This window comes from Argiope bruennichi, chromosome 10, assembly GCF_947563725.1.
Source record: "Argiope bruennichi chromosome 10, qqArgBrue1.1, whole genome shotgun sequence".
In the NCBI taxonomy this organism is placed as follows: Eukaryota; Metazoa; Arthropoda; class Arachnida; order Araneae; family Araneidae; genus Argiope; species Argiope bruennichi.
Genome location: NC_079160.1, coordinates 68,710,740 through 68,725,287, shown reverse-complemented (window position 1 = coordinate 68,725,287; position 14,548 = coordinate 68,710,740). Strand labels below are relative to the sequence as shown.

General features: G+C 25.5%; 1 protein-coding gene across 1 annotated transcript; it reads right to left on the bottom strand.

Annotated features, from left to right (window-relative positions):
- Positions 1-4,013: 4,013 nt before the first annotated feature.
- Positions 4,014-14,341, bottom strand: LOC129988187 (phenazine biosynthesis-like domain-containing protein). The gene is made up of 9 exons (XM_056096342.1): positions 14,080-14,341; positions 12,895-12,994; positions 11,050-11,148; positions 9,777-9,886; positions 8,505-8,534; positions 8,315-8,403; positions 6,882-7,066; positions 5,570-5,632; positions 4,014-4,268 (listed from the first exon to the last, which is right to left on the bottom strand). Exons 1-9 carry the CDS (start codon positions 14,188-14,190, stop codon positions 4,159-4,161), a joined length of 897 nt encoding a protein of 298 aa, XP_055952317.1. The 5' UTR covers positions 14,191-14,341; the 3' UTR covers positions 4,014-4,158.
- Positions 14,342-14,548: the final 207 nt, after the last annotated feature.

Below are 14,548 nucleotides of genomic sequence, written 5' to 3'. Positions count from 1 at the left end.
TTTTTTCCGCACGCTACGGAGCAGGGGTAAATGTTTTGCGGTTACAATCACCCCTAATAGCACTCCACGATAGTTTTCATGAGTATTCTAATGGTACAAGACACATTTATGCAATATTTTTCAAATACTCTGAATGCAGAACAATATCGTAAAGATATCATAACAAAATTGTTCGGCATTTTGTGCTAAGTTTCCCATTTAGAATAGCGAGCAACGTTGTGAAGATATCCTAAAGTACTGGTACTCATAGATATCTACTTTGGATGTGTTATAAATCTTTGTCATTGAAAATTTTCAAAAACATATTTAAAACAATTAATGTGCATGCTTATTTTTCATACCAATGTTTGCAGATTTTATGAAAGTATAAATATGGTGATCTTTAGAGTAAATTTCGCATAGTTACCCCAAAGCCTAATATTTATTTGTTTTTATTTTCCCGTGGAATGGTCACTATAATGAAGTTAACCCTTGCAGCAAGCTAGCGTGTCAAGAAATAATATCAATTTTAGAATCAAAAGCCATTGTTCTGCGAAGATAACGGATGCATCACAGCATAACATTAGAACAAAAATTACGGCATATTAGGCAATAGTCAACAACTCATCATGTGACATTTCTCGAATCGACTTTATTGTCTTGTTCGGGAATTCAGAAACTTATAGATACCTTATTACTTACCAATAAAGTATTAATTAACAAGAGTGCTATCACAATATATGCTATTTAGAAACTGCTTTAGGTATTCAAATCACTAAAAATATCTGGTCTAGAGAGCCCTAAAATTAACATTGCTTTATGGAGTTTAATCCGGCTCCGATTTACTTCCAGATTTATAACACATTTTGTGTCAAAATTTAGTACAAAGGAGTAAGTATAAATTCAACACTTAAAATCATAAACTCATCATTAAAATTCAGTTATCATATTATGTTACAAGTTATTGTATTCAATATCCACAAGTACACAGAATGATAGAAAGTTCATTTATATAAGGATATGATCTAACTTTTGATGCAGATTACCAACCTTAGTAATAAAATCAATCATATGTCAAATCGTTTGAATCTAGCTTATTGCCCATCAAATTTAAAGCGCGCCAACTTTCAATGAATTTCGTCTACAAATAGAAATATACAGTCTTGTGGTGTAAAGACAGACAAGCGATTTTCCTCAATCTAGCACATTACTTTTTCGAGTTATCTGCTCATAAATAGGCCAGAACATAACTTTCCAAAAATCGTTCTTGTGGCCCAGAGAAAGTCTAAATTTTGTCGAGTTTCTAATATCTTGAGCTAGAATTATTTGACAATTGCATTATTTTCTCATTGTACAAGAGAAAAATAAATAAGCTCTTCTTCCACCCCCCTTTTTTTTTACTCTAGATATTCAGCTACAAGGAGGAAATAAAAAATTCTGCAGGTGGCTATGAATATTTTACAGAATGTAGAAGTAATGTACATTTAAAATTCTAAGTAAGTGTTAAAAAGGTTTCTTAAGAATTTTTTGGTTAAAATGGAGAAAGTAACCCACTTTTCAAGCAGAAGTAGCATAGCCATAACCGATCATTAATTTATTCGATTTATAGCATTCATATCGAATTTGATTTTTGATATTAGAAATAACTTCTAACATCAAACCTATTACTGCTGAACAAACTGACATCCAAATTTAATTGCATCATCAAAACAAATACATTTTCCATAAAACAAAAATTATCATCCTATAATTTTATAATAGGCTGACTAAATACAATGGATAATTGTGCACAAAGATATCTGTACAAAAACTATGCTCATTAATCACTCATTTTACTCACTATTTTAAAGTTTTTGGGATTAATTCATTCTGAACATCGTTTCAAAGCTAAAATTCTGTCACCTCTTACAACATTTATATTTATACATAATAACAATATCCAGAGCATGTTTCTGCATTATTATTTATCTTGAATCTAATGAGTTAGGAATATTATTTTCTAATATTTATTTCGGCCTAATTTTCACGATTTTAGCTTGAGGAAATAAACTATCATAAAAAGGGTTTCTTCAGACATTTAAGAACGAATAGCATACCTTTAACACTAGAAAAATGCATTTCATTGTAATTAAATTTTGTTTAACACTTATATATTTTCTTTGAAGAATATATAACTAGTAAATAAAGGAGAAAAATCACAATACTGTCTTAGTATGCACATAAAATTTGAAAGTATGCAATTTTTGATATTCTTTTATCACATCCTTAAAACGAAATTGCACTTTTACTTGAAAATACAAATTAAACACCAAAATGTTACTTCATAAATCAGTTTAATTCTTTTTGACACCCTTCTCATGCCCTTTGAAGACAATATCCAAAAACTACTTGTTTCATTGAATATGAAATTCAGGTTCTAAAAAGTTATTTTCTTTATCAATTTTTATGCCATCCAATTACAATTTTTTAAAGTAAAACTAGCTTTTATAAATATTTTGACTAAACTCATTCAATCTAATATTCCTTATCAGATAGTTTCTCAAAATGTGGCATGGTACCCTTGGAGAAACATTAATTTTTTTTTTTTTTTTAAATCTCAGACGGTATCTGAAAAATTGATGCAATAATGGACATTGAAAGAATTAAACTTAAGAAGAAAAAAAAAGTTTTAAATTCAGTTTAGGTATATATTTTATTTTCAGGATCGGAACTCATCGAGAGGGATACAATCACTGGGCAACTTCTGATAAAGATTGGTATATTTCGAAAACTCTTATACACATCTCAGTAACCATTATTTTTATTTATGAAAATAATCTTGTTTAATTCCAGCATGCATAATGCTTTATTAAAAATGCTAAGAATTTATGCATGCATTAATCTTTATATTATAAATATGAAATAGCCTAGAAAGTATTAATAGTTTTAAATCTATTTCATGATCAATGGAAATTTAACAGAGAAAAGGTAATCAAAAATATAAAAGCATAATCCTAAAAGCATTTTTCTATTAAAAAATTAATATATCTTAAATGTTATGTTCTTAATCAAATATTTATATTAGTCAATTACATTCATAAATAGCAATAAAATAAAATATAAATATGCCAAATATATTTTTTTAGAAAAAGATGTTGACAATAAATGAAATAAAGTATTGATAGGAATCAACAAAGGTGAATGAATCAATTTTACTGTAACCAATTTCAACATATTGGTTTAATTGTGAGTATCTTCAAGCTCAAGTCAAGTTATAATTAGGTACAATAAATATAGAGTAGTGAAGTTGTTTACTCTATATTTATTTTTAATAAATAGCATAGATGAATAATTTCTCCAAATATATAATACATAAAAAAGGTGTTAAATATTTTATCACTTTATCAAAAATATGCTTTGATTAAACTCTTCCACTTGGTAAAAACTGCAACAAGTTTTCTTGAATTAACTTGTGAGATTTTTGTCACATGACATATTTATAGACATCAATTCAAAGGAGTTGTTAAATATATATATACATTGGAATAATCATAAAAAAATGTTAAAAGAGTAATTTTACATTAATTTAAATTTTTCATGTAAAAATGATACTATCAAAATAATACAGTGTACAATGAACGGTAAACGCATCATAGTCCTGCAATAGAGGAAGAAAGAGAATTATTTAATAAAGGAGAATTTGTTGTAAAATCTATGTCTTTTTTATTAGAAATAATAGCCTGATCAGTAAATTCATTGAGTTATTGGAGTATTCCAGATATTATTAAATTATAAAATCATGGAATATTCAGTAAAACAATGGATTTTTAAACTTATTTGCGTATTTTCCTGTTCTGCCAGGTATTAGCTATTAAATAAAATAGAAGTGATTAGAAAAAATATATATATATATATTTTTTTAATAGAAAAAGATCCAACTGATAGTAACTGTCAGATTAAAAAAGACATTTTTCAACAAAAATTAAATAAGAATTAATCTTTAATGAATTGTATTATGACACAGAAAATGTAATTGAATAATTATAAAAGAAGAATGGGTTTTTGTCTGAATGATTTATTATGTCTGAAATACCATTCAATTATCTTTACAACAGGATATTGATGTTTTTCAGCTAAAGTTGTTAAGAGTTTAAAAAATAATCTATCTTCTTGGATGAATCACAATTTTTAGATGTTTCCCTAAACATGTATCTGTCCTTTAACTACAACAGCAGCACCTCCAATGAGTAGAACTCTATCTCCCTGAATCTCAATATGAAGTTCTCCACCACGACAAGAACACTGACGAGCTGAAATATGAGCATTTCATATTAAAATCAAAGTACTATAGAATATATACACAATTTAAACTTAAATACAATAAGTGCATTATGCGTTGAATTTAAAGATTCCTAATTGTTTCATTCAGAGTTCGATATTTAGAAATATACACTACAATACTATACTCTCTTTTTATAATTTTGTTTATAAAAACAATTTTGTAGTCAGAGAGAGCCATGTCAAACAGTTTGAAATACTGCTATCATTTATGATTTTAATGGATTTTGAATTAAAATATCCCTGGCTAAAGAAATCATATAATATGCCATGACCTTTGTGTAAAAGGCAAAATTAAATAAATGAAAAAAGCTATTCCATAATTTAAAAAAATATATATTTAATTTTTACTAGTTCTAATAAATTAAATCCACAAGTGCTAATCCACAATAATAGATATACATAATCTTTTCATAAAAAGATTTTTGTTGTATATTATATATATATTCATTTGATGTTTTTTCTATGAAAATTAATATATTGAGGTTCATGTATGCTTTCTAGGTTAACCATCATAGTTAATTGACTTTAAAAAAATTACTAGATAGTAATGATTTCTGATCAGCTCAGTTCATCTCTAATGATTTCTAAACAACACTGCTTTAAACTTTAATTGTTTTCAAATTTATGATTTTTATTAAAGCAATACATTTTAGTATTACTAATTTATGGAATCAGTAATAATTACAAAATCAAAATACTATTTTTTATGTATGATTATATATAATTTCATTCAAATAATGCAGTTTTAACAAACAAAGGAAGATAATGCCTCATTCAACCAGTATGATTCATACATAAATTGTAGAAAATAAGTTCTGTATGACTTACAGATTTTAAGCACATACAATTTAGGAATTTTAAGGAGGTAAAATAAATTTTCACGGTATTTAGAGAGTACTCATTTAAAATATCATACTTTGATAGTAAAGAAATTAATTGTTTCATAGATATTAAGAAAAACAGTGCACTAATCTGAAAGATTAACTTATTTTTCTATGTAATTATATATATAAAAAAAAAAGTATGACACATAAAGTGAACATATGATTGTAATCCAATCAAATGAGCTGTAATTTATGCAGACAGATGTTAAAACTGATTTGATAGCTTAAAAGAACATCATAAGCAGTAATTTTTAATTAATATTGCTTTTGAAATACCTTGTAATAATTTTACAAAGCCAGCTTTTTTTTTTTTTTTTTGTATGATAAATTATTTTCCATGATCTATAAATGTACTGATATACAGGAAAAGAATGTTAGTTATTTACCATAAAATTTATTCTTCTGCAAGTATTTAGCCCAATATGGAGCAAGCACATTATGAGCTGAGCCTAAATGGGAGAAACAATAAGGAATTAAAAAATAAATATAAAAAATAGAACATTACATATACTTTCATATTCTATTATATACTTTTGAAAAGAAAGTACATGCGGTTTAAAATTTAACGCCCCCCCCCCCTCCTTCTTACATTTTGGGTTTAAAAAAAAATTCTACTTTGACAATATCACTTATTATTTATTTTAAGAGGTTCTACCTATTTAAAATCTAGATAGAGAGCAAATTTTAATCTATCCTGCTTACTAGTAATCAATGAAATAATTCAAACTGAAATGTTTTGTTTTCACATAAAGATAAAAATAGTGATTAAATCTGTGCTACTTTTTAGTTAAAAAAATTAATAGTCTTATAAAATTTAGAAATTAATGTGTTTTATCCAGCAACAATTTCTGAACATGAGGATTTTACAACTAATTTTTTTTGCAGTACTATGAGTGAGTATGTGTATTAATTTTGATACAAACAGAGTATTAAGAGTAATCACAATACTCTGAGTTGATCAACTTATTTCCTAATCATTCTGCAGAGACATTAAATGAATTACAGTATTAGAAAATAAAAATATATGAATTCTACAATTTTGGGTAATTATTTTATTATTGCTTTGCTTTTTATTTAACAATTCGCACAGTTCAATAATCACAATTATTGATATTTGTATATATAGTTCTAAATAGTGTTTAGAAGGAAATTTAAATATAATTTAATAATTTATTCTTTTTTGTGCTAACTAATACATACAGAGAGAATAAGAGAAAAGTGTCAGAATGAAGTAATAGAAAGTGGAGGTAAAATTTAGGGAACTATCTCACATTTCTAGAATTAGGCTGAATTTAGTTAATTGTTTGTCTCAAACATTTTACAGATTTAAATTTTGATTTTAAAAAATTCTTTAAAATGTAAAATGTCTGGTTACTATCACTAAAATATAAACATTGAAGAGATAAAATATGACGAAAATAGTGCATTTAATAGTGCAAAGAAAATTTTATTAATAATTTAGCAATACAAATCAGATAAAGTCTTTTATATAAATTAATTAAGGAATTTAATAATGTTATATTGCCATGTAGTCGAATTTTTATTTGGATCATAATCAAGCAATTTCAGAAGATAAATAATGTTCTAATCATTAAGTTTTTACTAATGAATAGATACATTGCACAAAATGTTCAGATTAGTACCAAAAAATTAAACTCAACAAATATTATACTTCTAGTATATGTGCATATTTCATACCAGTAACAGGATCTTCTGGCACACCAGCCCAAGGAGCAAAATACCGAGAAACAAAGTCATAGCGATTTCCATCCCTATCAACCCATTCTTCACTTGATGCTTTCAAAGTCACTATCACACCAATAAGACCATCCACTGCTGATAAAAGTTCTGTGGGATTTGTCTTAAAGGATTCAAATTCTTTTCTAGAAAAATAATTAGTTGAAGAATCCTTGATTTTTTTTAACTAAAATTATTTTAATCTTTTATAGAAGAATAATTTACAATGTAGAATAATCACAAAATGATAAATTTTGAAATTTAAACATAGCGAATATGGGACCTTGGCTAATCTGTTTACATTTTGTTCTAAAAAGTCAAATAATTTACCAAATGATCTTTTAATCTGAGCAATTTACTTCAAAAAAGTCTTCACATTAACTTCTTTAATTTTTAAAAGAATGGAATTTTATCATTACATTTAAGTACAATGCTCAATTTAATGCAAGAAGCTTTTAAATAGAAATTTTATTAGTGCCATAGAAATTTCACCTCCTAAATATTGATTTTAAAACGCATGCTTTTGAAATTATTATGCACTTTCAATATTTTATCAATTTTACTGAATGAACACATACATTTTACTTATATTTTAAAGTTATTACTGAATTTAAAAAAGGTTTAATATTTTCTCTTACATTATTACTCTTCTATTATGTAATTTCTATTACTCTTACATTATGTAATTCTCATAAAATGAAGTCAAACTTTATTTTATAATGCATTCTTTATGTATTAATTCAGCATACTCTATTTTAATTGTCAATTCATATTTTTATAAATAGTTTTAAGTATTAAATTTTGATATATTGAATAAGTAAAATGCTTAGAAGCAGATTATTTTCTAAAAAGTTAGTGGTTTTAGCGTAAAAAAAAAAAAAAAATGCACAGCTAAAATTTAAAAATAAATTTAAGAAACTAAAAAACTTTTCTTAAAACAACCTAAATAATATTTAATAATAGTATTAGGCATATTTTTAAATCATAAAGATCCTCATCTATTTCAGAATTATAAAATAATGTGTATAATACTAGCAGATAATAATTACTCAGAAATATTAGTAGAATAATGTGATGCAATTAATTTAAATAGCATTTGATTTTAATTCAAATAAGTTATATTGCAAGGTTTGTTTGGTTAAATGAAAGTGCAAAACAAAATAATCCACAAAATACTACAAAAATTTTTCAAGGATCAGGACCTTTAAAAGTTATGGGGCTCCATGGCAATTGCCTACTTTGCATATTTAATAAACCAACCTAAGTAAGGATAATTAATTTTCTCATAAAGATACCTTCTAACTTAAAAATATGCTTCTACACACCATTAAAATGAGCATAAAAAATCAAAACTGAATCTTGCCAAAATTTTAAATCAAAAGAAGAATATTTACCTTGTAACTGTATCACATAATCGAATTACGAGATTTTTTAAGTCTGATGATAAAACAACTTCTTCAACAGGTAAATCTTTTGCAACAACCTATATAAATAAATCAAAAAATTGATTTTTGAAGAAATGATTGATAAGCAAGCAACAAGGAAGCAATTACTTGCTTAAAATAATACATATATATTTCCTACCTTGACTAGCTTTTCATATTTTCCATTAACCTGAAATAATAATAATTTAAAAGTGTTAAATTTGAAAGAATTGTAAGAAAAAAAATAAATGAAATAATTTGAAAATATTGGATGTGTAAAAGTTTTGCATATTTATAAACAAATGATAAATCAAATGATTCACTGAAAAAATAAACTTTCCTCACACAACATATTTTATCCAAATTTTGAAAAGTAAGAAACACATTAAAAAATATGCACAATGTCACTTAAAATACACCTTGCTAATTACACTAGTAGATATATAAAAAAAATTCTTTCTTTAGCAGATCTGTACATATAAAATAATATGTGAATGAACAAAAAAATTTGTACGCCATTTTAAAATCAATTCAGTGATAAATTCATCTCATAAAAATAACCAAAATATGATATGTGATGCTTATTTTAATAAAAATAAACTCAAAAGTAACAAATATGTAAAGATATGGAATAATAATTATGGTTTAGGTAAAGACTAGAGAATTACTTTATTTGAAATAATACAAACAGTTTTAGTTACACACTGACACACATACATGCAAAATAATGCTGATTAAATGTTAGTATGGATTAAACTTCTACAAAAAATATGGCCTCAATAATAATTTTTTTTTTACTAAGCTGGATTCTAATTTTGATATTTAATTCTGATTTCAATAAAAAATTCACTGAATCTAACTTTAATTATCAGATACTTTTCCCACATCTATTGTCTGATTTATGATTTAATTAATGTTAAAAGATATATATCTGTTGCATAGATTTGAATTTGCATACATAAAAAATTAGTTATCATTATATTCAAATTAAGTCACATTTGGATTTCATTTTGTTAGGGTATTCAATTAAAAAATATATATATTTTAAAAATTTAACATCGAACTGGAAATGGAACAAGGAAATGCACTGTTAGAAGGGCAACAAATGTTGGCAATGTGAATGATGCTGCTAATGGAATAAATGGACTTCCATGTTACATGATGTCTAAAACTTCATAATAAATAAAACAGAGTCAAACCATGAATCATAACCATTAAATTAACTTGGAGCCTTAAATTATTTCCAGGAGAAATAAAATTTAATAAGAAACTTCAGCTTGTTTTCACTAATTGTATAAAATGTATGATTGACTCATATAAATTGGCCTTCTAAAAAGAACTGATGCAAGGTATACCAGATTAAACGAGTTGGAAACATAATTTAAAAGAACAAAACAAATAGATACTGGAAATGGGGGAAAAAAGAACTTACAGGATTTGACTCATATGCAGGTAAATCAATCTGTATTCTATCATTTGGGGCTTTTACAGCTTTCAGAATACCACGGAGAGTTTCAAATTCTATAACCTGGGACTCATTATCTAGAATAGATTTTTTTTTTCTAAATTAAAATTTTTAATTGAAAGAATCTGAAGAATTTTAATCAATGTTTGGAGAGGGAAGCAAAGTGCACATAAATATGAAATAATGGATTCTTCACAACAACAGGAATGAAATATTAAAAACAAAATCTAAATAAATAGAAATATTAGCACTTCATTGACTGTAGCAATTACTTGTTTAAAATGAATACATTTTTTAATATTTTTCTTCTTTGTACTATTACATTATATCAATATTTCTAAAATTTTAACTATGCAACAACTTTTAGAAAATCTAGTAACATTCAAAATTACAATAGAATTTTATTAACTAAAGATTTTATGGTGAACTATATACTTATATAGATGTTATTTTCATTTTCTTAAAAGTTAATATATTTATGCCACTTTAGAATAAAATATCTACAATATATAGATCAATTTTGCAGCAAATTCTCAAGTTGGTATTGCAAGTTAAATTGGGCAACAAATATCAAAGATGTTGATATTTTTATATGACTATAATTTAAATTGTTAACAATATTTCTAATGGTTCTTATGTACAATAAGATACAGGATAATGTAATAATAAAACAACATGTATAATATCACGATGGAAATGCACATTAAATAATTAAATGGATAAAATTATACTTTAAAAAATTACCAATTTCAAAAAATTATATATTTTTTTAATCTTATAATCCAATAAAATTTATTGGAAAAGGGAATGCAATTGGAAACCAACAACTATTTTGTGGATATCAGTTCCAACTTTATAAATAATATCACAACTAAGTTCAGTGTACTTGGCAAAATTAAATCTATCAATTACATAATAAACAATTAAAATATAATTAAATACAAATTTAGAATTTGTTTAATATTTTATAATATTAGTTATATATTAAAACAAGTACTATTAAAGATGTATATAACTACTCAATGCAGTGAGTTATTATCAAATTATTCTAAGATTCTGTTAAACTATTTTAACTATGGTTTTTGTACGTTTTATTTAGGATGGCATATGTTTCTTTCAGCTCCGATATAAATTTTCTACATTGCCATAAAATTAGAAAGTAAAGAATGTAACACTTTTTTTGAAAGAAGTATTCACAAAGTTGTTTCTGAATATAATAAATCAAAAATCATAAACGTACTACATTCTTTTAGCAAAACTGCAGCAGTGGCTAGTGTAGCATGGCCACACAGAGGAACTTCACAAGTTGGAGTGAACCATCTTAGAGAAAAACGTTTACCTACATAAAAAAAAGGATAAGGTCAACAATTACATTGTAATAAATTGTGAAGTAAACTTCTTATTCTTAAAGGAAATAAAATAAATGAGTTCTTAATAAAGGGTGAAGTAATATAATTCATAAACATTTTTTTTACTCAAAGATTTTATATTGTATCTCACACTTTTTTTGTCAAAGTATTTCTAACTTACAAATCTGTCTCTGAGCTTGTCCTGCATACATTTCTCTGGACTTGTCTTACATTTCATATCAATGATCATAGCTAATAATTAAGTATAAATTTTTTATGCCATCCTTACAAAGATGACCATTTAATAAACAAAAAATAATTAGAATACTAAATATGTTCCTCTAAATTATAATATTTATATGAATCACTCAACTAGAATCACTATTGTTCTCGTATTAACTATATAAATATTTCTACATATTTTCAAATCATCATTATACCAGTACATTCTGTTAATGGATTCCCAAGTTCAAATACTGGCACTATTTCACAAGGAACATCAAGTTTCTATATTATCAACAAGTCCTGGTAAGTTATATTTAAGGCTACATTAACTCTTCAGCATACAAATCCATTTTTTGAACATTAACACACCATCATTTTGACCCCAAATTGCCAGATACTTAACCTTATCTTAATTGGATATTTGTATAAAAATAAAATATGGTCAGAGTGCATAAATGTTTTTTCATGCAAATATATTCTTATTTAAGATACAAATGTGATTTTTAATAAGTAAAATCAAATTTGAACACAGCTTTTTTTCCCTCCATACCTTTTCTGAATTCATTTCCTTTTTCCCAATTCTATTTATATAGAACTTATTATTTTTAATGTTAGTAGTTTATATCCTGCATAAAAATATTGGAAGAATAAGAAAAAAATATATTTTAGATATAGTTTACATTTGAAATATTTTGGAAATAAAAGGTTTAAACATACAGCTTTGAAGATTCATAACTTTTGCCTTCCATTTTTATATATATACCCCAAAAAATACTTTTATCATTCCTCATTCAGAACTAATTGAATTGTAAATTTAAAATGTAAGACAATTTATTAATAATATAGAAATAAATAAATTCATATATTGCAAAGAATGCATTTTATATAAAGATTTACTACATTTTTCATGAATAGAAAAGGACTTGTTCAAATTTTCTAGAGTATTCAGAATCTGCGTTTTGTACTGCTTCTGAATGATGATCACTTTCTAAATTTCATATGATGAATCTGAGCTAACATAATTTTATCTATAAGTAGGGAGACTTGTAAAAAGATCTCTGGATCTGTGTTCCTCACTGTCATAGCCATAACATTAAAAGAATATGAAATATTAGAATACACAGGGGTCAATTTGACCCTAAACCTCCTTCATAGTTTTCTGATGTTCTAATCTTATTGTAGCTTCTCTATGAAGGTATAGAAAGTAACAGGTGTACACTTTTACAAATGTCTAGACAATAGAAAAATGATGGGACCAAAAAGACCCCATATGTGCTGATGAGTTAACAGAACATTATCATTTTTTTTTCCTTCTAATATGCATATCAAAAGGTTTTAAAGATTCACTGCTTACATCTATATCCCTCACAAATATGTAAATTTAATTAAATGACAATTCTTTTGGATACTGATAAGTACATCATTCTCTATAAATATAGAAAATTGCATGTTTTATATTTAATAGAAAAAAAATAAAATAAAATTTAATAATTTTGGGTGATTAAGCTTACCATTTTGAAAGTTATCAGTGCTATTTAAAACTTGTGGAAATGCAGTCTCTGAAAGATTCATTTCAGCTGCAATTTTTTGTTTTACAACATCTTCAACATCCTGCATAGAGAAAAGAATTAATAATATAAAATCACATCTTAAAAAATACACAATAATATTTATGACACATAAATAAATTTTATTCATATGTTTGTTGAAAAAATTTTAGAGTTAGAATTATTTTGATTTTAAAGGTTTGTTTTTATCGGAAAACCTTTTTACTGCAAAAGCTCATTATTCAAAATAAGACAAAAAAAAAAAAAAAAAATCATAGCTTGTTCCTATTATCAGATTTGCTGAATTTCTGTTAACTTAAAAGATTGTTGTCCACTATAAATCTTAACCAGGTTAAATTTAATTAGAGTTTGTGAGTTATCACATGATTTTTTTAAAATTAAGCAGCTATAAGATATTTTATAAAATCTAATCTAAAATAGCTGGTTAAGGCCCTGGGAGGATTAAATCCAAATATAAGATTTTGCTTTCTCTTTACAAGAGTTTACAGCAAAGAATGCTTTTTCTTAATATACTCATCAATAAGAAATTCCGCAAGAGAATATGAAACTGACAACTATATAAGTAATTCTATCCACTTTTTCAAGTTCAGAAACAGAGATTAAGTTTAAGTAATAGAAAAGTCTATAAGACATATTTATATCGAAATTATAGTACAAATGCCCATTTACTTAAAAAATATGGCAAGATTGGCTTCAATTAAAGTGATCAGATATCCTTAATTATATCATGGATTGGTATTTTTTTTAAAAAAATTATCAGTTAATTACTTATTTATAAAGAAAGTTAAATTAATTTAATACTTAAAAAAGTTAACATATGAGAAAATCCTTCTAAAATGTGATCCTAACAGCAGAATCCTGAGGTTATCAGGAAAAAAGAAATTAAATTCCTTTTAGAATAGTATCTGTGTGTTTATTAACAATTTGGGGGAAAAAAAGAAAAGAAAAAGAATTCCCAATTTATTTAAATTATAATTATTACAAAGCAGGAATACATATGTGAATGTATAAAACCAGCTATAAATAAAATGTTATGTTATTATAGAATTATTGCATTGCCACTATTTTAAAAAATAACATTTGAAATGTTCCTCTCAATATTTATCATTCATGCATATTGAATCTTACATCAGCAGGCGGTATCAGGCACACAGCTGCAGGATTCCCACTAAACGGATGGTCAGTAAAAGCATCCACAATGTAGATTGGGAAAAATTTTCGTTCCTCTAACTTATTCATTATTTTCAAGTTATAGCTAAGACAGATCTGAAGCGACGCCGAAAGCAAATTTCATCTGATATTCTAAGTAATGACGACAACTTTTGACGTTGCATCTTGAAAAGATAACAAGTTCAAGGGCAGTCGAAATCTTTCGAAGTGCAAGATTCATTTCAAATCACAAAACATCCGCTACTCTTGTTTCTTTTCTATTAGATTATTCAAATGATGCCAACTCTCATGCAATAGTTTTCTCATTTTCGGAACATATGAAAATAAAGATATATAATTTTGAAACAGCATTAAATGTGCTGCAATCGACAAGAAAAAAAAATCTTGAAGTTTTTTTCTTCTATATAGATATTTTCAAGTTTTAGAT